This window comes from Simochromis diagramma, unplaced genomic scaffold (assembly GCF_900408965.1).
Source record: "Simochromis diagramma unplaced genomic scaffold, fSimDia1.1 OVJJ01000583.1, whole genome shotgun sequence".
Classification (NCBI taxonomy): Eukaryota; Metazoa; Chordata; class Actinopteri; order Cichliformes; family Cichlidae; genus Simochromis; species Simochromis diagramma.
In genome coordinates, this window is record NW_024387285.1 from 3,517,341 (window position 1) to 3,543,084 (window position 25,744).

The 25,744-nt window shown below is 40.2% G+C and overlaps 1 protein-coding gene and 2 long non-coding RNA genes across 12 annotated transcripts; 2 read left to right on the plus strand and 1 right to left on the minus strand.

Moving 5' to 3' along the window:
* The first annotated feature begins 7,554 nt into the window (after nt 1–7,554).
* LOC120716144 (immunoglobulin superfamily member 1-like) lies at nt 7,555–24,003 on the plus strand. Of its 10 annotated transcripts, none has more exons than XM_040003547.1 (17): nt 7,555–7,646; nt 10,545–10,626; nt 10,897–10,969; nt 12,235–12,270; nt 12,359–12,673; nt 14,081–14,389; nt 14,758–15,045; nt 15,164–15,457; nt 15,587–15,880; nt 16,015–16,068; nt 16,492–16,731; nt 17,083–17,376; nt 17,511–17,804; nt 17,934–18,227; nt 18,446–18,739; nt 18,861–19,154; nt 23,313–24,000. In XM_040003547.1, exons 3-17 carry the CDS (start codon nt 10,939–10,941, stop codon nt 23,672–23,674), a joined length of 3,693 nt encoding a protein of 1,230 aa, XP_039859481.1. In that variant the 5' UTR covers nt 7,555–7,646; nt 10,545–10,626; nt 10,897–10,938; the 3' UTR covers nt 23,675–24,000. The 10 variants fall into 10 exon arrangements, with proteins under 10 accessions (XP_039859481.1, XP_039859476.1, XP_039859480.1 ...); XM_040003542.1 differs by having other exon boundaries at nt 16,015–16,308; nt 16,438–16,731; nt 23,313–23,997; XM_040003546.1 differs by having other exon boundaries at nt 16,015–16,308; nt 16,438–16,731; nt 18,446–18,544; nt 18,960–19,154; nt 23,313–23,996.
* Nucleotides 19,166–21,069, plus strand: LOC120716148. The gene is made up of 2 exons (XR_005691823.1): nt 19,166–19,591; nt 20,605–21,069. It is a non-coding gene; the product is annotated as an uncharacterized LOC120716148 (long non-coding RNA).
* A 697-nt stretch (nt 24,004–24,700) lies between the features above and the next one.
* On the minus strand, nt 24,701–25,738 carry LOC120716147. The gene is made up of 2 exons (XR_005691822.1): nt 25,004–25,738; nt 24,701–24,906 (listed from the first exon to the last, which is right to left on the minus strand). It is a non-coding gene; the product is annotated as an uncharacterized LOC120716147 (long non-coding RNA).
* Between the last annotated feature and the right edge of the window lie 6 nt (nt 25,739–25,744).

A 25,744-nucleotide genomic window follows, 5' to 3' on the forward strand; every position in this document is an offset into this window, starting at 1 on the left:
CTAAATTACCCTCCGATGTGTTCATCGGAGTGTGAATGTTTATTAGTTGTACTTGAGTTTAGAAGTGCTTGTGCGTGTGAATGTGGCATGTTGTATAGAGCCCTTTGAGTACTCTGGGAGAGAAGAAAAGCGCTATAAGAATCAGTCCATTTACCAAGAGTGCAGTCCTGGGAACAGCCAAGATACTGTGCAGGACCCTCCCAAGCCTCTGGTAGAGGACCCGAGCTTGCAAGATAAAGACTGGCCACAACTCGAGTGGGAAATTTATTAGACCAAATAACATCACTGCTTCTTTAAATAAATAAAATAAAATAAATCTCAACATAATAAATAATTTATAAGCAACATGGAGTCGTGTCGTGTTCATGTCTGAACTTTGTCTGAGGCACAATTTAAAAACTTATATTGGTATTAATAAATATTTTAGAAAAAGAGGATAGGAAATTGGTATATCTGTCAAGATTAAATTCAGAGGTTTTTTAAAATTTAAAAAGCAAACATCAGTCAATTTTAACAGAAGGGGGCAGCATTTCACCAGAGCGCCTATCTAAACGTTTTCAGGTTTTCTGACTTTTAATGTTTCTTTTTAGCGCCATTATATAGCCAGTGTAAATAAAAATGTCAATTTAAGTCAGTTTTATTTATGTAGCACAATATAATAATAGGAGATGACCAAAAGTGCTTCCAAAGTAAACACATTTACATTGCAGGTCTACAAAAACCCAATTTCAGACCACAACAGTCACAAGAGAACCGGTTCTCTACAAGAACTAGTTCTCAATTCTCATCTCTACTAGTAAGAAATTAATAAGACAAATGTTCACAGTAGACGTAACAAAACCATGAAGCCTCAGATGTGAATAAAAGCAAGTGAAAACAGGTAATGGGTCTTTATAAAGCTATTTCTCAGTTGTTTGACAAGTTTTTATTGTGGTGTTGCAGTCAATTCTAGACCCTGGGGGCAATAACAGCAAAGGACAAGGTGCCTTTAGCTTTTAGGTGAGAATGGGAAACTGTTAGAAGATGCTACGAGGATGGTCAGAGTTCCCTGAGGCAAAAATCTGTAGTTAAAAAATTGTGATAAATTGTATAGCTGAACCATAGAGGGGGTCTATAAACAAATTATATAATTTTGAATTCAATCGAAATTTCACAGGTAGCCAGTGCAATTGAGCTTAAATGGGAGTGGTGTGTTTTTCTTTGTACCACACAGCGGGGTTTCGAACCATCTTCAATCAAAAAAGAGCGAAACTGGGCAATCCTGAGTTATAGTAGAGGTAACAAAGGTATGGATCATTTTTATAATGCCTTTAGTGCTAAAGTTTACTTTAATTTAGTGATGGTTTCTGATTGGGGGCAGCAACCCTCCACAAAACTACTGGTTTAATCGTTAAAAAGCAAGTAACTGTCCAAAAAAACTCCAACATTTTCTTGTTTTGCTTTCTGGGTGGTTAGCATTGTTGTCTCACAGCAAGAAGGATATAAACCATACTGCCATCTAAGGTCATCTGGGTGCTTCAGCTTCCTCCCACTGTCCACAAATATGCATGTTAGATCAACTGGTGGTTGTCTGCCCTGTGTGTAAGATCAGTGCTTTGTTCAATGAGGTGCTCTGCCTGTTGCAGGGCCCATGCCTGACAGGGGCTCCAGACAAGAGTAGAAGATTCAGTTTTGTTTTTTGTGTGAATATTATTGCCCTGTCAGCATAAAATAATGTTTACATTAAAACGTGTTTGTTTTCTAGCATTTTTTCATTTGTGTGGTGGGGCGTGGTTTGCGGTGCCGTGCGGACGCACCTGCACGGCATCCGCAATCACGCCCGCCGTGTTAAAACACGGGGACTCAGGGGTTGGTGTGGGTGTGGTGTGACGTGAATTAAATAAAGTTGGCTCCGAACGTTGCTCCGTGGTCCCGCCGTGCCTTATTCACGCCACATTGGTGCCGAAACCCAGGAGGCGGCACGGCGGGTCCGTATCGGAGCCAGGGAATGGAGGAGCTGGCCCGGAGGGTGGCCGAAATGGCGGCCGCCCAGCGGGAGCAGGCGGCGGAGGTGCGTCGCCAGCAGGAAGAGCTGCAGGACCGGTCCGAGCGCCACCTGGAAAGGATTGGGGAGCTGGTGGCGCTGCTCTGGGCCTGGGCGCCACCCCCACAAGTGTGTCCCGAGGACAGTGAAGCGGTGGAGGAGCCGTGTGGGGCACCTCGGCAGCCGGAGGTGGTGGACGAGTCACGCGGGGGTCCGAGCCTGCCGGAGGAGGAGGAGCAGCCGGGTGAAGGGCTGCTCCTGCCGGGAGCGGTGGAGGAGCCGCTCCAATCGGAGGCGGAGGACGAGGCGGGCGAGGGTCTACACCTGCCGGAGGAAGAGGAGTCGCTCCACCCAGAGGTGGACGAGGGGCTGTGCCTGCTGGAGGCGGAGGCGCAGTGCGGGGAGCCGCTCCAAACGGGAGTGGCGGAGGCGGTGGCGGAGCAGCTGTGCGAGGAGACGGAGGTCCCTGCTCCAGGGCAGCCTGCGCAGCCGGAGTTGGAGGCAGAGGAGCGGGACAGCCCCGCTAAGCCGGGGGTCGGCGGGCTGGCTAGTCCAGCCTCGCTGCCACCAGTCGATTCTGCGCGCCTGACGTCTGCCCAGCAGCCTGTGTACAGGAGCTCACGGCCATGCCTGTGGGGCCGTGTCCGCTTGCTACGCGGCCGACCTCCGGACCAACTTCGCCGTTGCCGCTGGATGCGCGGGCGGCCACCAGAATGGACGCTTCCCCGTCGCTTGGGCTGGGGCGCCGATGTTTTGGGCCGAGTCTCGCCCCAGTTCGCGGGGGGGGGGGGAGTAGGTTCGGCCAGATTGCTCCCCGGCCTCAATCGGGCGATGGGGGTATGTGGTGGGGCGTGGTTTGCGGTGCCGTGCGGACGCACCTGCACGGCATCCGCAATCACGCCCGCCGTGTTAAAACACGGGGACTCAGGGGTTGGTGTGGGTGTGGTGTGACGTGAATTAAATAAAGTTGGCTCCGAACGTTGCTCCGTGGTCCCGCCGTGCCTTATTCACGCCACAATTTGTTTTTGGGAACAAAGAATAAAATCCAGTCAGCCTCTGACCCCACCCCTCCTTATTTCATGTTTTGGTTTGGTCCACGTGCTGATTCAGAGCGCTAGAGCAGATAAAGCTGTTTGACTTTCCCACTATTAGAAAAGAAAATAACGTGTTTATGTTTTTTAGCCAACATGTAATTGATCACAGATCAAACCTCTGGCTCAGGGCTAGATGTGCCACTCCCATCACCCCACCACCCACCACTCGTGACAGTTAACCAGCCGCACCGATATCTGAAGATGTAGGCGAGTTCTTTTCTGTCTAAAATCTGTCTGATTGCTGGATGCTCTGTGGGAAGTTTTCATTTGTCTTCTATGCACATAATATATTATCATTATAACCCACATAAACAAAGAATTTTTGGAGAAGTGTGTATTTCACAATGTAATACTTTCAGGCTTTAGGTATGTCTTTCAATATTAAAGTGGTCGTGCCCACAGTGATATTTTTTCACACAGAATAATAGTGAACAACATGTATCAGGTAAAGACAGGTAGAGTTATCATTTAGGCTTGTTTAATTTTTTTTCCTGTTTAGTGTCAATTTCTGGAGTGAGTATCTTTTCAGTTTGAAAATGTGTTATGTTTTTGTACACAAAGTACACAAAGTACATCAAGCACCCAAAACCACCTTGCTTGATGTGCATCACTGTATCACATGTCTGAAAATTACTGAATAAGTCAAAAATGAATGGAGCATTTCTTCATCAAGTTAGAATGACAGTAGCGTGATGAACCATTTCTTAAAGCAATATGCAGATGAGTTCTTTGCTGACTTTTCAAGCTTTCATCTAGAAAGAAGAAGTTGATCTCTACAAGCAGCTTATTTTGCAGATCTGTCTCCTTGATAATTAGCTTTTCTGCATTTTTTGACAGAATTGCAGAACAGAAAGAAAAACTGATGACCCTGCTGCTGATGCCCCATTTAAGATGGTATTTTTTCAGTACTATTAGGGTATTGTTGACTTTGCTAAACTCATAAACTGAACTGATGAAGTTATCATTATCATCAGTAATCAGTTATCATTGTGGGTTTTGTTGATTTAAAAAGAAATGGATTATATTATGGATTACTTGTTACTTTTAAGGGGGGGAATGTCCCGGCTGGCCAAAACTAAGACCAACATGTAGAATAGCAGAGGTAATGACTGCACTACCATTACACACACAAAGCTAAACAAGTAATATGATTATTGCTTAAACGTAAATTTTCAGGAACAAAACAGAAAAACCCAAAAACCACAGAGAGACTGTGTTGGTGTTTGTGATCAAAGAAGAAAACATTTGTATCAGCTGAAGTGTTTAACTCTTCAACATATGTGGCAACATGATTCGACTGTATCACATGCAGAGTAATCTGTTAAATTCTCCAAATCTCCCCAGCATTGAAACTGAGCATCTTCTGAAGCTAGCAAGAATTTGGAAACCCTCATGAAATAGGCTACTAGTAGCTGCTAGCACTGTAAGACAGTTTTAGCCTGTATTGTTTACACTGTGGCATATTGGAAATAGCAGCTATTGGCGGATTCTGTTATATATTCATCAACCTAAAATATCCTTGTGTTACTTTGATACTGAAGAAAATATTAAAGCTGTGCAATATTCAGGTAAGTATCTGTTTTACATTAAGCTTATTTAAGTTTATTTTGGGCTGATGATTCATAAGACATACCATTATCTTTTGAGTGAGTCAATATGACCCTCTGTCTCACTCTAATATTGGTATAATATTTGTACACTATGGTAGCTTTACTGTTTCTCCTGATGTGCATCACTGCTCATGTAGCTTCAGATTGGTCATGTCTAAAGAAGCAGCAGCTACTTTCAGCTGCTCACTTATCCACATAGGGTCACCACAGCAGGTAGCTCAGCGTGTTTATGAACTGGATCCCCCTTTTTGCACAGCACCAAAAGGAATTTGTGTCCTTTTTTAGATAACGCTTCTGGAAACGTGGAGAAATTGTAAAAGTGAAACTGAAATTCTTGTTTTTTTAAAACCATTTATAACGTAGAATTTTACACGGACAAAATACAAATGCAGTCATGGTCTCAGTCATTCGTTGCACAACAATTGTAACTATTTATTGCTTTACACTGAAAACAACATGTGCTTTAATACATTCTCTGTTAACACACTGATGCATAGTTTTGATTCTTCCCTCTAGTCTCTTTTCTCTTCATGACATCTTCACCTGTTGCAGGTTGGTCCATTCTCCCATGTAGCAAATTCCTGTTTTTGTTCTGTGGGAAATATTTGGATTTTGAATCTTTGTTATATCTCTCTGACAGATAGTCAGATCAGACCTGCTGGGTCTGGGTCAATAATGTGGCCTGTTCAGGAACTGAAAGCTCTCTAACCGAGTGTCGACACAGAGCATTTGGGACACATAACTGTGGGCATGGTGAAGATGCTCGTGTCACATGTTCAAGTAAGACAACTCACCATGAATCATTAGCAGCTCCTAAATAACTTGTTTAGCTAGTTATGTACTTTTATTCCTTCCCCCAACAGGCTTACATAAGCTAATGAATCAGACTTATTACAAGCCAAACCAATACAAAGGTGTACTACAATGTCAGCTGGTCAGCTTACGACCGCTTGTTCAATCTCAACTCAGGTGGAACATTGACTCTGCAGCAGACCTGAGGCTCATCCAGGAAAAAACAAATATCGACTACAAACTCTGTTACCTTTAATATCCCTCAAGTGATTTTGTCACTTGAGGGATATTAATGAGGAGGATATTAATGAGAAGGAGCCTGCAGCCTTGCTGCTCCGGCCGCAGGCTCCTTCTCATCACTCACCCAACATGGAAACACACTGAAATGAACGCAGTACACACAATTTATAACCCAGCACCAGCACCCCATGAGAGGGAATCTGCCCCCAGACCCAGGAGATGGTTTAAAAAGTTAGTAAAAATTTAGTGTTTAAAAAGTTTACCATCTTTATGATAAAATAAAACTTCAGTTCTGCTTCTAACACTGTCATATACTGGGTTGCCTGTGTCGAGCAGGTGGGCGTTGCGGCTTTATGCCACCATGACATGCTTTGCGGCAGGGCTGTCTACGTGCAGTTCTTCTCTTAGCTGCCACACCCGTTGCTGTGCTGTTATAACCCATGCTGGATACACGTTCAATAAAGCAGCATCATAAGAAAGCTACCGAGTGGTCATTCTACAAACACCATGTTTGCTACTGCAGAATTCCCCCTATCTGCTGCTGGAGTCTATGGCAGCACGTGGAAATATGCTATACAAAAAGCTGCCAAACAGGAAGCAAATGTTCCACAGACTCAGCATCACTTTGTGGGACTGTTCTAAAGAAAATGATATCATTTGTCCTCTAGAGGGCACTGCAGTAAGTAGAAACATGTTTTTGCCTATCAGTGCTCCTTTCTGCTCAGTTGTTTTTTATTGTGTGCACCTCTTGATGTCACCGTCTGTTTACACAGTGTTACTGCCTCACTACAACTTTCCTGCTGTCAGGTACAATTCATCTCTATTTCAGTGTTGTCCCCTTTACTGTCTGGTGAGGCAACACTGGAAAGTCTCAAATACAGGATGTTCAATACAGAAGCGTCACTCTCTAATAAATTGTGAAAATATGTGTTTTTGTCTTTGGTAAATTCTGCTTTTCACAGTGATTTTATAAATATATTTAGGCTGATACCAGTACAGGACTTTCAAAATCAGTACTGGGTGGTGGTCAAAGGTGTAGGAGAAGAAAATCTTTGAGTGGAAATAAACCAAATTCATATAAGGTATGTTTTGGATTTATGGAAGGACTACCAGATTACTGATTTGCAGTAATTACTGATAGGTGTAAAGAGACCAGTTTTTAGCACCCATCACCTCTGTCATTCAGCAGTATGCTGTGTGAGCTTAGTTTGTATGGAGCATCAGCCTTTTCCATCTATCCAACCAGTTTCTTCCATTTATCCAGTTCAGGGTAGGTGGTTGGAATCTATCCCGGCTGTCATAGTGTGAGAGGTGGGGTACCCCTTGTTCACTCTTTGGGCAAACAGGGTCAACTCTAACCACAGCAACAGAAGAAGTTGAAGTACGAAATTTTTCTTCAGTTCATTGAACTGAACTGAACTGGATTGAATTTAAGCTTTTCGGATGAGATGTTAAACATCTTCAAGAAACTTGAAGAAGTCAAGACACTGTTCTTTCCAAGCTCCTTAGAATATGATGACCTGTTGAAGTTTAAGTACATTTATTTGACATTTAAATACAAAGTATGATCACAAGTATGGGAAGCTAAAAACTCAAAAACTTTAACTGAGTTAAATTTGGTGCATTCAACCTCATCTCTTCTTGGAGAGGTACTAGTACAGCTTTAACCTCACTTCATCCAAGACATGTAGTGCCCTTTTGTACGTTGGTCAACTATGACCTCTCCCTGGAAGTCCACTTCTGACCACTTGCACATTTTCAGTGTGGGATGGGTCTTGAACACAGCAATAAAAAGCTGAATCTTCAACTTAAATTTCACTTCACTGCAGAAAGAAGAAGAGGAAAACCTCACATCAAGGGAACTTAATCTGGGGAGTAAAACTGGTGGTAAGCAATAATAATACTAGTAATAACCCTGTTAATGCCTACCATGGTTATTATAGCATTTAATCTTACATTAAAAGCATAATTTAGACGTCCTTAATTTGATTTTCGGGTTAGTGTCAGTTACTAGAGTGAGCTTGCTTTTTTCATTTTAGTTGTTAGTTGTTAGGTTTTAGTTTTAGAATATTATATTATAATATAACAAACTCGGGATCTCGCAAAAGTTGAATTCCAACAATGGCGGCAGCTACTTAGTTGTAATATTACTCTTTCTGGGTCACAAAATACACTTTTAAGATATTTTGAGGCGTGAATGTAGTTGTGTAAATGTCAGATACCTGCTCGGTTTACAAGACATCACATATTTGCAAAAGTGCTCCGACGTTTTCGGAGATCTGACACCCACCATCTCGAAGCTAATGGGAGGTCGAGACCTACTACATCCGGGAGGAACACCGCTTTCCCGGCACATCGTGCCTCGACCTCCCGGTCGGATTCGAGCTGGCGGCCTACGAAGAATGCGGCTAAAACTTTTGCGAGATTAAGACGGACTTTTGCGACATCTCGTCTTCATTTTTTTTTTCTCCCATGTCCCCTGCGGGGCTCCGTACCAAACAGATATTACAACTTTTAAAAAGCAGACACGGACAAAGACATTTCAGTCTTAGTGAACATATGCGAGGAAGCCTGTTTATTTTGGTTATGTTAAAAACTGGCCAAAATGACTAAAGATATGCACAAGATGTGCCCAGATCAGTAGGAGAGGTGTTCCAAATAACAGGACCACAGAAACTGAGGCACACTTGGGTCTCAATCTACGATCAGTTGAAAGATCTGCAGCTGATGACTTGAGTGATCTGACTGGTATTTGAACAGTGAGCAAGTCAAAGATGTACTAGGAGGTCAAAACATAGAGTGCTTTGGGAACTAATACAATCATTTTATATTGCACTGGAAGCCAATGAAGTGATCCTGATACTGGGGTAATAGAGTCAGATCTCTGCGTAAGCACTCCGACTGGTACATTTTGAATGTGCTGAAGTCGTCTTACTGATGATTTGGAGTGTACAGAAAATAGAGCATATAATGATCTAACCTGCTTGATATCAAAGCATAGTCTATGCTTTGATATCAAGCAAACTGTTTAAAGTTAATAATGTGTACTTTATTAATCCTGTAGGAAATTGTTTAGTCCTCTGCATTTAACCCACTAACTCAGTGGGCAGCTAACAATTCAACGCCCGGGGAGCAGTGTGTAGGTATCTTAGGCGAGCTGTTCGATGGATTTGAACCTCCAACTTTTTGATCATGGGGCGAACACTCTACCTACTGAGCTATCTCTGCCCTTCTTCACTGAACCCACTTCATTTTAGAAAAGGCAATGATAAATATTCTGTCTCTGACTTTTTTGGACCAACAGCAAATGTTTCTGTCTTCAATCTGTTTAGTTCTAAAAAGTTGTGAATCATTCAGTGATTAATGCCATCAGTGCAGCTCATTAGTTTCTGAATAGAGGTCAGATCATCAGAGGAAAACTGATAAGTATTATGTGCACAAGAAGAGTAGGATATGTTATGATTCTTTCTGACAGTACCAAGTGGGAGCATGTAAATGTTAAAGAGTAATGGACCCAAGGGATCGAGCCTTGAGGAACACCGGATTGAATTTTTATTTGTGCAAATATTAAACCGCTAATAGACACACAAAAGCCCCTCAAGTCTTCACTATGATGAGAGCCAACCATCAACCCACCTGTTAAACCAACAGAGCCACAAAGCCTTTGAATTAAAATGTCCTGCTCTATAGTGTCAAAGGCAGCACTGAGACTGAGCAGCACTCAGTCTGCTGTTTCTGTGCTGTGATTGGATCTGAAACCTCCCTGGAAAAGTAAAGACTGCGACATGTAAGATATTCATTTAGTTACTTGTAATAAAATGTTTTCAATTTTTGATGAGGAATAAAAGATTAGAAATAAGTCTATAATTATTATACACCAATTAGTCCAAGTTATTAGTTGTGTGATTACAGCACATTCAAAAGAAACAGGGAGAATGTTCTCCAAGTCCCTGTGTTGGTTTCCTCCTGTATCCTATCCTATAAAGTTTGACAGGAACCTTTGGTTAAAATAGGACTTTTTGTCTAAACTGCTTTGATTTGTCAGTGAGACTTGCAAAGTGTGCAAACATGACTGCATTACATTAATAAAAGCACTGATACAGTGTTAAAGCCAACTGTACTCAGCAATAAATCCTAGGATATCCTGTGAGCCCTGAACTCAGGTCAGGGTTCAGACTGGGGCAGTATACATGAAAAACTTTCTATTTCAAAGAAAGAAGAAGTCGATCTCTACAAACAGCTTATTTTGCAAATTTACCTCCTCAAAATTCAGCAGTTCTTTCATTCTTGAGAATACAACGTTCTCAAAACAAAAACTGATGACCCTTCTGCTGATGCCCAATTTAACACAGTAATATTATTACTATCATTAGGGCATGGGTGATGATGCTGACCTCAGAAACTGAAGTTATAAGTTTAGCTACAATCATTGTGAGGTCTATTTACACAATAATGGATTACATGTTACATAATGTTGCTTTTGAGGGGGGAAAATGTCCCAGCTGGCCAGAACTAAGACCATGTAGAATAACAGAGGTAAAGCCTGCACTACCATTACACACACAAAGCTATCCAAGTAATATGATTATTGCTTAGACATAACTTTTCAGGAACAGAACAGAAGTAATCATGTCCCAAAAACCACAGAGAGACTGTGTTGATTTTTGAGATCAAAGAAGAAAATGTTTATATCAGCTGAAGTGTTTAACTCTTCAACATATGTGGCAACATGATTCGACTGTATCACATGCAGAGTAATCTGTTAAATTCACCAAATCTCCCCAGGCCACTGCGGCTCCAGCATTCAAACTGAGCATCTTCTGAAGCTAGCAAGAATTTGTAAACCCTCATGAAATAGGCCATTCAGGTAAGTATCTGTTTTACATTAAGCTAATTTAAGTTTATTTTGGACTGATCATTCATAAGAGATAACATTATGCTTTGAGTGAGTCAATATGACCCTCTGTCTCACTCTAATATTGGTATAATATTTGTACATTATGGCAGCTGTACTATTTCTCCTGATGTGCATCACTGCACATGAAGCTTCAGATAAATGTTGTGTTTTAAAACATTAACACTCTGATGCTGTTACTGGTGGAGAAGCAGCAAACCTCACTGCTGTGCTATCTTACAGTTTCTGTCTAACTGCTGAGCTGGAAAACCTTCATTGACCAGGATGTGCGGTCATGTAGAGAGACTGGTTTTAGGTGAGTTAAAAGGGGGGGGGGTCTGTGTGACTGGTCATGTCTAAAGAAGCTGCAGCTACTTTCAGCTTATTCACAAAAGGTCACCACAGCAGGTAGTTTGGTGTATTTATGCACTGGATCCCCTCTTTGCACAGCCCCAAAGGAATTTGTGTCTCCTTTCAAGATCAAAGGAAAATTATTAGTGCTTTATCCCAACAAATTTAGTTTTTGGATCATTACCAAAACATAAAATAATACATTAAAAAACTATAAAATAAAGTTTTGTAAACTACAAACATGTAGAGTCACGGGTGGAAAAGAAAATCCCACTGCTGTTATGTCTTTTATCAATGAAGGGTAACAGTGTTGAACACAGAATAAAACATGATGATTTATGAAATTAAGATATAGAAATTAACAAAAAATAATTCAATGTCAAAATGGCTGTGTTAGTGTTAGAGTGACGATTCTGGAGCAGTTTACATTGTTGAAAATCCTTAAATGGCCAACATCATCTTCAAGCTTTAGATATGAAAGTTTTGCATGTAGTCATTGATTTAAGAACAAAGCTGTAAGTGCACGGTGGCACGGTGGTTAGCACTGTTGCCGCACAGCAAGAAGGTCCTGAGTTCAATTCCACCATCAGGCCGGGGTCTTTCTGTGTGGAGTTTGCATGTTCTCCCCGTGTTTGCGTGGGTTCTCTCCGGGTACTCCGGCTTCCTCCCACCGTCCAAAGACATGCACCTTGTGGGGATAGGTTAATTGATTAATCCAAATTGTCACTAGGTGTGAATGTGCGAGTGAATGTGAGTGTGAATGGTTGTCTGTCCTTGTGTGTTAGCCCTGCGACAGACTGGCGACCTGTCCAGGGGTACCTCGCCTCTCGCCCTATGACAGCTGGGATAGGCTCCAGCGCCCCCCGCGACCCTGAAAAGGATAAGCGGAAGCGAATGGATGGATGGATGTAAGTAGCCTGATGTATTTCTTTTTCTTTGTTCACCGTGAAACACTGAAAAAGCAAAAATACATCAGACATCAATTTAACTCCTGTTGGGTTGAGAAGGCTGAGATGTGAAATTTATGTTTTTAAAATATTTCATATTCAGCACATGGGTAGCACTGGCCATATTCTTTATAGAGAAAAATAATTACAGAGAAATTGGAAAAATTCAGTTCTTCACTGAAATTCTTGTGTTCTCAAGTTGAATGAGCAGCAGTTTTACCATTTATGATGTAGAATGTTTTACATGGACACACTGATGGATAGTTTTGATTCTTCCCTCTAGTCTCTTTTCTCTTCATGACATCTTCACCTGTTGCAGGTTGGTCCATTCTCCCATGTAACAAATCCCTGTTTTTGTTCTGTGGGAAATATTTGGATTTTGAATCTTTGTTATATCTCTCTGACAGATGGTCAGATCAGACTAGCTGGGTCTGGGTCCACTCAGTGCTCTGGAAGAGTTGAAATCTATCACAGTGGCTCCTGGGGAACAGTCTGTGATGATGACTGGGACTTAAATGATGCTGAAGTGGTCTGCAGACAGCTGGGCTGTGGGGCAGCAGAGAGTGTCTATCAATCAGCTCACTTTGGTGAAGGTACAGGACAAATCTGGCTTGATAATGTGGCCTGTTCAGGAACTGAAAGTTCTCTAACCGCATGTCAACACAGAGGATTTGGGAAACATAACTGTGGACACAGTGAAGATGCTGGTGTCACATGTTCAGGTGAGACGACTCTTTCTTAAATTTTGTGGTTGGTTCAAGCTTAACACATGAATATGTATCTTTGGACATTTCTTTGAAGCTACTTTAGTCATTGATGCTACAAAATGTCTTAACTCTTCTGTTTTGGTAAATCCAAATCACATTTTCTGACAGATATTATGATTCTAATTATTTTTGGCTTAAAAACAAAATAGACAAAAAAGCAGAGCTCATCTCCAAATGATACAAGTAAACAAGGCAAGGCAAGGCAAGGCAAGTTTATTTGTATAGCACAATTCAACAACAAGGTGATTCAAAGTGCTTTACAGAGACATTAGAAACAAGAACAAATAAAAAGCATGATTTAAAATTGATTAAAACAAGCAAATAAACTAACTAACTAATTAACAAACAAACAACAGTATATAAAATCAAAACAGATAAAATCAGAACAGTAGATAAAATCAGTAGTTAAATGTAAGTTTTGAAATTTAAGCTTAAAGTGTGGATTTGGTGCTTTATTCAAATGCAGCTGAGAACAGGTGAGTCTTCAACCTGGATTTAAATAAACTGAGTGTTTCAGCTGATCTGAGGCTTTCTGGGAGTTTGTTCCAGATATAAGGAGCATAAAAGCTGAATGCAGCTTCTCCGTGTCTGGTTCTGACTCTGGGAACTGATAAAAGACCGGATCCAGATGACCTGAGGGATCTGGAAGGTTCATACTGGGTCAGGAGGTCACTGATGTATTTTGGTCCTAAACCATTCAGAGCTTTATAGGCCAGCATCAGAACTTTAAAGTCTATCCTCTGACGGACAGGCAGCCAGTGTAAGGACCTCAGAGCTGGACTGATGTGGTCCACTTTTTTGGTCTTAGTGAGGACTCGAGCAGCAGAGTTCTGAATGAGCTGTAGTTGTCTGACTGATTTTTTAGGTAGACCTGTAAAGATGCTGTTACAGTAATCAAGCCTACTAAAGATGAATGCATGTGTGAATGGTTGGATGCATTAGCCTCGCGACAGACTGGTGACCTGTCGAGGTTGCTGCCTGGCTTCTTTTCTATGACAGCTTGTATAGGATAGAGCCCCACTGCAACTCAGAAGTGAAAGAAAATCGATGGATGTTTTACCTGCATATGTTACATTCGAGGTTGAATGTTTTTATTCTTAGTTGAGACAGGTTGTAGCAACATTTACTGTATATTCAGTTTGTGATACTGTCCGTATGTTGTTCCATGGCTCTGACTGTTACACCTGCTAACTCGGAATTTCTCTCTTAATGTGCAACAAAGGACCACCTGTTCGTTTTGCGTTTGTTTTAGTTGAGCAAATTCTGCAGGCCTCTCCTGTACATATAGATTTGATGATAATTTCCATGTGTTTTGTGTGTAAAACATTGAAACTCTGTTAATCTTCTCTAATTTTTTCATAGGTGGACAGATAAGATTAGTTGGATCAACTCAGTGCTCTGGAAGAGTCGAAATCTATCACAAAGGCTCCTGGGGAACAGTGTGTGATGACAGCTGGGACTTAAATGATGCAAAAGTGGTCTGCAGACAGCTGGGCTGTGGGGCAGCAGTAAATACCTATGGATCAGCTCACTTTGGTCAAGGTACAGGACAGATTTGGCTTGACGATGTGGCCTGTTCAGGAACTGAAAGCTTTCTAACCGCATGTCAGCACAGTGGTTTTGGGAAACATAACTGTGTACATGGTGAGGATGCTGGCGTTGCCTGTTTAGGTGAGAAAAAAGATTCATTTATAAATACTTTATAAGGTATAGATGGTCATCACTTTAGATGTCACACAAAATACTGAAGTAACAACTAATCACTGCTTGAATTAACCATGAACTGAAGATATTAGATTTCGGATATTAAATGTTGTAATCATTCAATCTTTCTAGAAGAAAATCCAAGCCAAAGGTGTGCGTGAGAGTCTGCATACTTTCTCTAAATGTTCAAAAACTGTCATTTCTTACATTATTTTAAAAAAAAATGCAGTTTTCTGCTTATTGTGACTACATGCTCACTATTTGCCTCTTTTAATTTTAAAACTGAAAATGAAGATGTTATACATTCAACTCTATGTTGTTTTGCTTTTCAACAGACAAACCAAAACCCAGGATCTCCATTAATCCTTCTGGTCAAGTTACCTGGGGTCAGAATGTCGCCATCACGTGTTTGATCACAGCTGATCAGTTAAGTGGAGCATTTATCTTCACAAAGACCTCAGGCTCATTCAGCAGGAGAATAACATCAAGCAGAAACTCCGCTACCCTCAGTCTCTCTAATGTAAACCTTGACAACGAGGGATCCTACCAGTGTCAGTTTCAGAGGGATTTGATTCCAGACTCCAACGCCCCTCTAAGTGATTCTGTGAGACTCTCAGTGACAGGTAATTTTTGATATAATTTATACAATTTAATTTAATATAATTTTAATGTAATTCCTAATGACAAGTTCCTTCTTTAGTTTAAAGGAAATATGAACTTTTCACATATATTATTTTTCAGTCAACCTCCCGAAGCCCAGAATCACCAAGAATATTATTGGTGCAGTCACCTGGGGCCAAACTGTGAGCATCACTTGTTCAATCTCAACTCAGCATTTAGGTGGAACATTCACTCTGCAGCAGAGCTCAGGCTCATTCAGGAAAAGCCAAACATCGAGCACAAACTCTGCTACCTTTAATATCCCTCAAGTGACCTTCAGTAATGAGGGATCGTACCAGTGTCAGTATCAGACAAGAGTTTCAAGAAGAGACTTCAGCTCCCCTCAAAGTGATTCAATCAGACTCTCTGTTACAGGTAAAGAGGAACTTTAGTTTGTCTTTTTCTTTTCATCATCTCAAATAGATTAATTAAAACAACAACAATTTGAAATATAGAGCTAAACCTCAGAAAGGCAAATATATGATTTTGCGTTTTGTATTTCAGTGATCCTCCCTAAGCCCAGCATCTCCATGATTCCTGTGGGGAATGTGACCTGGGGCCAAACTGTGAGCATCACTTGTTCAATCTCAACTCAGCATTTAGGTGGAACATTCACTCTGCAGCAGAGCTCAGGCTCATTCAGGAAAAGCCAAACATCGAGTACAAACTCTGCTACCTTTAATATCCCTCAAGTGACCTTCAGTAATGAGGGATCGTACCAGTGTCAGTATCAGACAAGAGTTTCAAGTCGAGACTTCAGATCCCCACAGAGTGACCCTGTCAGAGTCTCTCTTAATGGTAAGAGACAAAGATCTTTCCTTTTTTTGTTTTCTGTTAACCTTAAATGAAAGTTCAGTTGAAACCAAGTTGGAATGTAAACTCATACCTTTCCTGAAGGGAAACACTCACTATGTTATTTATTTATTCTTCAGTGATCCTCCCAAAGCCCAGCATCTCTAAGAGGCCAGCTGGAGAGTTGACCTGGGGTCAAGATGTTAGTGTCACTTGTTCAATCTCAACTCAGCATTTAGGTGGAACATTCACTCTGCAGCAGAGCTCAGGCTCATTCAGGAAAAGCCAAACATCGAGTACAAACTCTGTTACCTTTAATATCCCTCAAGTGACCTTCAGTAATGAGGGATCGTACCAGTGTCAGTATCAGACAAGAGTTTCAAGAAGAGACTTCAGCTCCCCTCAAAGTGATTCAATCAGACTCTCTGTTACAGGTAAGGAGGAACTTTAGTTTGTCTTTTTCTTTTCATCATCTCAAATAGATTAATTAAAACAACAACAATTTGAAATATAGAGCTAAACCTCAGAAAGGCAAATATATGATTTTGCGTTTTGTGTTTCAGTGATCCTCCCTAAGCCCAGCATCTCCATGATTCCTGTGGGGAATTTGACCTGGGGTCAAACTGTTAGCATCACTTGTTCAATCTCAACTCAGCATTTAGGTGGAACATTCACTCTGCAGCAGAGCTCAGGCTCATTCAGGAAAAGCCAAACATCGAGCACAAACTCTGCTACCTTCAACATCCCTCAAGTGACCTTCAGTAATGAGGGATCGTACCAGTGTCAGTATCAGACAAGGATTTCAAGCAGAGACTTCAGCTCCCCTCAAAGTGATTCTGTTAGAATCTCTGCTACTGGTAAGAACTGAAATGTGAAATTTTCTATTTGGGCAGACTGCTGATGAAATGTTAAAGAAGTTGTAAGTCAGCTTCTATCAGCCTACAAACCTATAAGTGCACTTGATCCACTCATTTGTCAGATTGATTTGCAAGGTTTCAATTAGTTGGATTTTCTGAAAGAAAACAATAGCATGGAATTTGGCTAAATACAGGGTTAATTTACATTTAGTAACATTGGCTGGACGGTCGAAAGGGAAAATATATTTTCCAATCATTGTTTCAATGTGTATTCATGTAGTTCACAAAGGCAATGAAAGAAGCTAGGAAGATATCACTTTTCTCACAGACCACTATTCGGTTATTTCTCAGTGATCCTCCCCAAGCCCAGCATCTCCATGATTCCTGTGGGGAATGTGACCTGGGGCCAAACTGTGAGCATCACTTGTTCAATCTTAACTCAGCATTTAGGTGGAACATTCACTCTGCAGCAGCGCTCAGGCTCATTCAGGAAAAGCCAAACATCGAGCACAAACTCTGCTACCTTTAATATCCCTCAAGTGACCTTCAGTAATGAGGGATCGTACCAGTGTCAGTATCAGACAAGAGTTTCAAGTCGAGACTTCAGATCCCCACAGAGTGACCCTGTCAGAGTTTCTGTTAATGGTAAGAGACAAAGATCTTTCCTTTTTTTGTTTTCTGTTAACTTTAAATAAAAGTTCAGTTGAAACCAAGTTGGAATGTAAACTCATACCTTTCCTGAAAGGAAAAACTCACTATGTTATTTATTTATTCTTCAGTGATCCTCCCAAAGCCCAGCATCTCTAAGAGGCCAGCTGGAGAGTTGACCTGGGGTCAAGATGTTAGTGTCACTTGTTCAATCTCAACTCAGCATTTAGGTGGAACATTCACTCTGCAGCAGAGCTCAGGCTCATTCAGGAAAACCCAAACATCGAGTACAAACTCTGTTACCTTTAATATCCCTCAAGTGACCTTCAGTAATGAGGGATCGTACCAGTGTCAGTATCAGACAAGAGTTTCAAGAAGAGACTTCAGCTCCCCTCAAAGTGATTCAATCAGACTCTCTGTTACAGGTAAAGAGGAACTTTAGTTTGTCTTTTTCTTTTCATCATCTCAAATAGATTAATTAAAACAACAACAATTTGAAATATAGAGCTAAACCTCAGAAAGGCAAATATATGATTTTGTGTTTTGTGTTTCAGTGATCCTCCCTAAGCCCAACATCTCCATGATTCCTGTGGGGAATGTGACCTGGGGCCAAGACGTTAGCATCACTTGTTCAATCTCAACTCAGCATTTAGGTGGAACATTCGCTCTGCAGCAGCGCTCAGGCTCATTCAGGAAAAGCCAAACATCGAGCACAAACTCTGTTACCTTTAATATCCCTCAAGTGACCTTCAGTAATGAGGGATCGTACCAGTGTCAGTATCAGACAAGAGTATCAAGAAGAGACTTCAGCTCCCTACAAAGTGATTCCGTCGGAGTTTCTGTTACTGGTAAGAACTGAAATGTAAAATTTTGTGTTTCGGCTGATTGCTGATGAAATGTTAAAGAACTGTAAGTCTCCATTTCTCAACCAAAAGTTATCCTTTCAGCCTCTGTGCCACTGTCACCTTACTTGAAATGGAATTGAGTTGACAGGAAGCTAAAGTGAAATGAAACTCATACCTTTTCTAAGATGAAACACCCACTATGTTATTTACTTATTTTTCAGTGATCCTCCCAAATCCCACCATCTCATCAAACACTGGTGGTGCAGTAACCTGGGGTCAAGATGTTAGCATCACCTGTTCAATCCCAACTCAGCATTTAGGTGGAACATTCACTCTGCAGCAGACCTCAGGCTCATTCAGGAAAACCCAAACATCGAGCACAAACTCTGCTGTCTTCAGAATCCCTGAAGTGAATTTCAATAATGAGGGATTGTATCAGTGCCAGTATCAGACAAGGGTTTCAGGGCGAGAATTCAGCTCCCCTCAAAGCAGTTCTGTCAGAATATCTGTTACATGTAAGAAAAAAGATTTGCTTATTATGATTTATCATTTATGTGGATGAATACTGAAATTCAATTTAGTGAGTTATTCCTCACCAAAAAGAAAATAAACTAATAATGTGTTATATTTCTTCAGTGATCCTCCCAAAGCCCAGTGTCTTCGTGATACCTGTGGGGAAGGTGACTTGGGGACATCGCGTTAGCATCACTTGTTCAATCTCTACTCAGCATTTAGGTGGAACATTCACTCTGCAGCAGAGCTCAGGCTCATTCAGGAAAAGCCAAACATCGAGTACAAACTCTGCTTCCTTCAACATCACTGAAGTGACCTTCAGTAATGAGGGATCGTACCAGTGTCAGTATCAGACAAGAGTTTCAAGTCAAGACTTCAGCTCTCCAAAAAGTGACCCTGTCGGATTGTCTGTTGCTGGTAAGAGAAACATATTTTCTTTAACTCAAAATGAAAGTTGAGATGTTAAGTAAGATACGTAATTCCATAAACCCTTTCTTTACTGTTACAGAAGAAATCTGATTAGCAACCTTAACGGTGACTTGAGCAAAGATGGCAAGTTAAAAATATAAAAACATCATCATCAGTAGATTATGCTGATGAGATAGAGCAAAATACTTGAGTTTCCAGACTCTGAGAAAGAACTTTAGTTAAATTGCTGGGGTTTTCTCAGTTGTATTATTGAGTGTCTACCTTACAATATAAAGCGCCTTGAGGCACAGTATAAATAAAGCCTAATTGAATGGCTAGATAAAGCTGGGTATTATGTGCATAGCATTGACAATGTATGCTATGTCTTGTAATGATACCACGTAAGTGAAGCATGTATAATGCAAACAGAATTTGTCCTAGCAAGTGTAACCCCCCTCAGTCTCTATGTCCGGTGCTGTATGAGTAAAACTCTCTGGACTCGAGATGGGTAGGGCTCAGGCGTGGTTTATTCCTCTTTTTGTGGGTCTCTGCAATAACATGGGACATGAATAACCATGGGTTTCCAGCAACAGGATTCCGCCCAAACACAGCAAAAGCTTCATTGCTACTAACGGATAAGCTAATGATCGTATAGTGGAACTCTTAGTTTTCTTAAAATAAATAAAAACCAAATATTGATTTAAAAATAAAATGGCAACAAAACTTATTACGGAAAATAAAATAGAAACATTACTGCATTGTGGTTTAGGTAACAAAAGAGAAATTAATTCACTTAAATGCACATTCATGTAAATATAAATAAACTTCCAGACCAAAGCCAAAATTTCCTTTCATGTACAATAGTAAATGGAACAATGCTGCCATCTACTGGGCAAAACTTAATAAGCAGTATTTCTTAAACAGAATTAGCCTGCAGCTCAACCAAATACATGTTTCAAATACACATACCTGCAATAACATGGGACATGAATAACCATGGGTTTCCAGCAACAGGATTCCGCCCAAACTATCAAGAGAAGTTTCAAAATTATTAGACACGACAGTCTCCTCTAGCTGTTAGCCGCTAGCTCAGCGTGTCCATTTTTCCTACCGTCTAACCCATTAATTGCAAAACAAGGTCATAAAACTGAAATCTACTCAGATGCTACTGTATGGGCAGTTCATGCTGTTAATGCACTGTCATGTTAACTTCAATGAGGATTTTCAAATATGTTTTAAACTCATGTTCAGTCAGGGCGGACTGAGGAAGAACTTACCACAGCAAAAGCTTCATTGCTACTAACGGATAAGCTTAGGGAAAGCCCGTTTACCAGTAGCAGACTTCCGCTGCGGATTTTCAAAATAAAACTTTCAAAATAAACCCATGGTTGCGATCCCAAGTTTAACAGGAATTTAACAACAACAAAACCATATTCATTCTTTTACATTGTTACACAAGGAACCATCTGGAACTCCATAATTAAACTTAGTGTTTGAAGAAGACTGTCCATTTACATGAACAAACTGGAATCTATTAATCAGATATAATGCAAACTACTGCATTGCAGTACCTTTATTTCGTATAGCATGCTCTAAGCATTGTATTGGAGATTATATATCGGAATTTCAGGAGCAGGATGTTACCTCCAAACCAGAGGTGGGTAGTAACGAGCTACATTTACTCCGTTACATTTACTTGAGTAAGTTTTGTTCTGAAAAAAACATTGTGTGTATTTTTTATCATAACTCTGGTTTTACGTGGCCCATCGACACAATTCCAAAAACTGGTATGTAGTTTGAAGTCCGCACTTTCGACCCAAGTTGAAATGGAGACTCTGACTCGCTGCATCTTGTAGCTGTGTCGTCTTAAATTGGTCGTGTGATTTTGACGCGCCGGCGCGTCCGGCGAACCCAGAGGGTTAAAGTCAGTTACAGCACTTTCAGAAAGACGTCTACTGTGATGAAGTCTAATCATCACAGTTTCTATGCTATATGTTAGAACAAGATCTAAAGTGTTACTAAAGCGGTGAGTGGGTTCTTTTAGATTTTGAGCAAAGCCTAATAAAAGAATAAATGCCATGTTGAGGCTGTCATTTTTAGCCTGTACATGGATGTTAAAATCAGCCACAATCCTTTTTTTATCTGAATTGAGCAATAAATCAGATAAAACGTCTGACGTCTGTGTAAGGTCCAGGTGGACGATAGATGATAACAAATAAGACTGGTTTTTGAGTTTTCCAATTAGGGTGGACAAGGCTAAGCATCAAGCTTTCAAATGAATTCAAATACTCTCTGGGTCTTTGGTTGATTGATAAGCTGGTGTGGAAAATTGCTGCCATACCGCCCCTCAGCCTGTGCTTCGAGGATTCTGAAGGAGGCATTGATTCATTTAAGCTAATGTAATCAATCTGCTGCAACCAGGTTTCTGTAAGCAGTCTAAAGTGATTTGTTGATCAATTATTCATTCATTTACCAACAAGGACTTGGAAGAGAGAGACCTAATTTGTAATAATCTGCATTTCACTGTTCTACTCTTTGGTGTGAAAGTGGATATTGCATTATTCTTTCTTTGTGATTTTTCATGTTTAAGTGATTTTTTTTTTTTTCCGATTTTTAGTTTGTTTTAAGACACACTCTCTAAGGGGATGGCCGCCGGGATGATTTTAGGGAGACAATAGGAAGAGAGAAGTTGCAGAGGCATATTTGACTGCAACTCTGCTTCTCTGGATAGTCACATTTTGTGGGGTTTGGCCAAACAAATTGGCCAAATTTCCATGAGATGAGAGAGCTGCTCCATTCGAAGTGGGATGGATGTCATCTCTCCTGACAAAACAGGGTTAGACTTAAAAATCCTCCAGTACGTTTGCATAAAAAATATGGTAGTGCTATACTAATATGATAATAAAATAATTTTTAAAAAGCTCTATTTTCTGTTGTCTATAATGTAGAGGGTAACTTTACCTCCACAACTAAACAGGAAAATCAGTAGAGTGAAGGGTTAAAGCAGGATTTGCCAGTGCGAATGGTGGCGAAACCCTAAGATCAGTTGTAGTGGCTCAGCGTGAGGAAACTCATAATAACTGAATAATAATTAACGTGAGGTCCAGTAGATTTTCTTAATGTGGAGGCGGCTCTTTGTGGATTTGCACAACTGCATTCAACAAGATATGAGCAGATCTTTCACATCTACCTTACAATATAAAGCGCCTTGTTGTTATAATTTGGTGCTGTATAAATAAATTGAAAATGAAAATTGAAATTGAACACAATCTCTTTCCTAAACTAACCGTATACTGTATATTGTTTTTATACTAGGCTGTATACAATTGGTGCAAAGGTAGAATTTAGTGAATTGATCTATGCATCATCAGCTTTAATGCAGATTAATTTCCTTTACTTCATGTAACCTAACACACACAAAGTTAGTAGAGCTTAATTTATTTTGCAGGATGTTTCACAATAAAACGTTTTTTTTTAATCAAAACACATGATGTAAAAATCCCATATGTAATTCGACTTATGATATTAAATGTAAGCTTAAATTTGCAGTTAATTTAGTGTCACAGTCCTTACCTTTTGTGTCTATGTTGATCTTGAGCTGATAGAAATGTTGTATTTGGAATTACCTGCCAATTAAAAAACATTACTCCCAAAATGCTTGCTCCTCATCTTCAGGACTAGCTGCTGAAGTACCGTGACTTAACTTGTGTAATTTACAGGCACCTGCACTCATTCCAGCCCACGTTAACCCCCAAGTATAAACACTATAAAAGACACTGTTGAATATAATGCGTGTTTTGAAAATGTAAGGATGAAAAGTAAAAAGTTGCCAGAAAATTAAATACTCAAGCAGAATTCTACTGTAGACTATTTTGAGAGCAGTGCTTAAAAGTGGACTTTTATGTTTTTATAGCTCCACCTACAATAACCCCTGTTCCCTGCTGGAAAATCTCACCTTGCAAAGTCTGGACATTTTGTAATGTGTTACAGCACTCTAATCCAACAGCATATCGATTACAAATTGCAGTGGAACTTTTCAATTAGTTTTTCCTACAGAATATAACCCAGAAATATCAGCTTCACTTCAGCTTGTTTAATAGTTTCAATGCATCTTCAGAATCCTTAATCGACCCTAAATTGTGTTTACTCTGTCTCACTTTTACCCAGTGACACTGCAGCAGCCCAGCATCTGCCTGACATCTCCTAACACTGGGCTGGTCTGGGGTCCTGAAGGTGCAGAGGTCATCAGAGGTGACGACTTTGTCTTCACCTGCTCCATTTCCTCCCACTTTCCTGGAGGGGTTTTCTCCCTCATCTTCTCGGGCTCCAACATCACAGAGACCAAGCCAGCTGTCAATAACTCAGCCTCCTTTACTTTTCCTGAAGCTGACTATGAACACCAGGGCAACTACAGCTGTGTGTATGAGGTCGTAGTTGTCTCGAAGAAATTCACCTCAACCTTCACAGCAATAAGTGTCACCATTAAGAAGGCTGGATTGAAGCTGTACTTAAGTAAGACCTATAATTGATTTGAAAATTACCCTGAAAAACAAATGTATTCTCTGGGTGTCCGTTGAGCTCAGGGCATCCTCAGAAAACCATTATTATTAATGACACCGGTGGCTGTTCGGTGAAGTGCCACCTAACATGCATTTTTATGAGAACTCCCAAAACAGGGATGAGACATACACAAGGCATTCCTCACTATTATGTTGCTTGGTGACATGTACTTGATGTTATACGAACCGGTGGGATTGACTGTATTGGTTAGTAACAGTTAAACATAGGGTAATAAAAAGAAAAGTTAACTTGGATGTTACGAACCAGCTAATGCTATATACATGCTGCATATCTCAGTAAAATGGAGGTAGCTAAGCTAACCTATGTAAAACTGTGTGTGACCACTCACCTCACTTAGTTATATAAAAGTAAAGTGTGATTTGCTGGAACTATCCTCTGTGTTTTGACTGGAATAACTGAATAATTAATAAATTTAGCGTTACTGTGTTACATACCAAAATGTACACAGCTCACAAATGTACACATATGTCGACTGTCTGAATCTGGTGTTAAATTCAAACAGCTGGAAGCAACCAACACAAATCTATATCCTACTGATGATTTATCAGACCATGAGTCACACAGATCTCTCTGACAAATCAAACACCTAAACTGTAGTTACTAAAACTTTGATTATTTGTAAGTTTATTTTTATAGTTGTTCACTTTTTGTCTAAAATTCAGAATTTGTATTTTTGATAATTCTATCAATATTTGGTACACATGTCTCATTAGCATTTTCCTTTAGAAAGAATAATCAAATATCATTACATTTAAACACTGAGTCCTATGATAGAACAGTGGCCTATGACCTTGACTTGCGATAATGATTAATAATGCAAATACTGAGACTTAAAGTCTCAGTATTTGCTGAGTGTTTCATAATTATTTATAAACTAAGAAATCTTTTTCTAAGCAACACAGAGAGCAAATTTGGGCTGATAATGACTGAATTATTAAAAGTATTATCGTGCTGTGGTATTTATTCTGTTTTTGAACAGGTCAGGTTTCACTTCTACTCCAACTGAAAATAAAAAGTTGGCTGCCCTTTCATTTTCTTTTTCACTCATGATCATGATCCTCTTCACACACAACTCTCTCCATACACTGTCCTTGATCCACCTTCTTCGTTGTGTCGTTCTGCTTAAAACTGATATAATGCGGCTCTTCCTCACCATCAATGGTGTAATTGTTTGAAATAACTGCAACACAAACATTAGAATATCATACGTCAGCAAATTGAAATACTTTCTCAGTTCATCTGTTATTGTAATGTACTGTAACTCTGTGCGCACACACTTTGAAAATGGACAAGGTCTTCAGACTTCTCAGCTTGTTTCCTTCTCCTGCAGACCAGAAAGACCACAGTCAGGACCAGCAGAAGCAGCAATAGGGGTGCTGAGACTGAGACGATCGTGATCATACTCACTACAACAGAAAAACATGAGAAAAACATGAAATTTGTGTTATTTAACATACAGTAGAAATGTTTTTCTCAGATATTAAATGTTTTATATTGCCACTGTCTGAGTGGAGTGTATCCTAACTTCTCTTGTCTTCCCCGACAGCAGTTGCCTCTCACAGTCTCTACACTGATTTCTATGTGAAGGATTGGTCAGGCCACAGGATATGATTTAAAACACTTCCTCCCATTTGCCTTGCCTAAGTGACTCTCTTGTAGTTTCAGGGTCAACAATGAGTAACCATAGTACACAGAACACAAACAACTGGCTGTTAGCACAAAACAAATGACAAAGCAAAAAAAAGCAAAAAACACAATTATTGACTGAGACAGGTTTTTTTCGCTAGTGACCAAAAAAAAGGTAAATAACAACATTAAGGTAAGTAAACCAAGGCCATGAACAGATAAGTCAGTACTAACCAGAAGAAAGACGGTCCAACAAAGATTGGTCTGGTAACTTAACTGGCCATTTTCAATTCATTTTAGCAGATGGAGTAACAACTAAGCAGATTTTTGTGGTGCTGATGAGTTGGCCAGCTAATCACATTTTTGCTAACTTTATCATCACCAAAAGGTTA

Bases quoted from the DNA above. Each gene is read 5' to 3' on its own strand.
- LOC120716144 (XM_040003542.1), top strand. From the start codon at position 10,939: ATGTGCGGTCATGTAGAGAGACTGGTTTTAG. The intron at 12,271-12,358 runs GTTGGTCCATTC...TCTCTCTGACAG, and splicing joins GACATCTTCACCTGTTGCAG to ATGGTCAGATCAGACTAGCT. The intron at 15,881-16,014 runs GTAAGAGACAAA...TTTATTCTTCAG, and splicing joins TGTCAGAGTCTCTCTTAATG to TGATCCTCCCAAAGCCCAGC.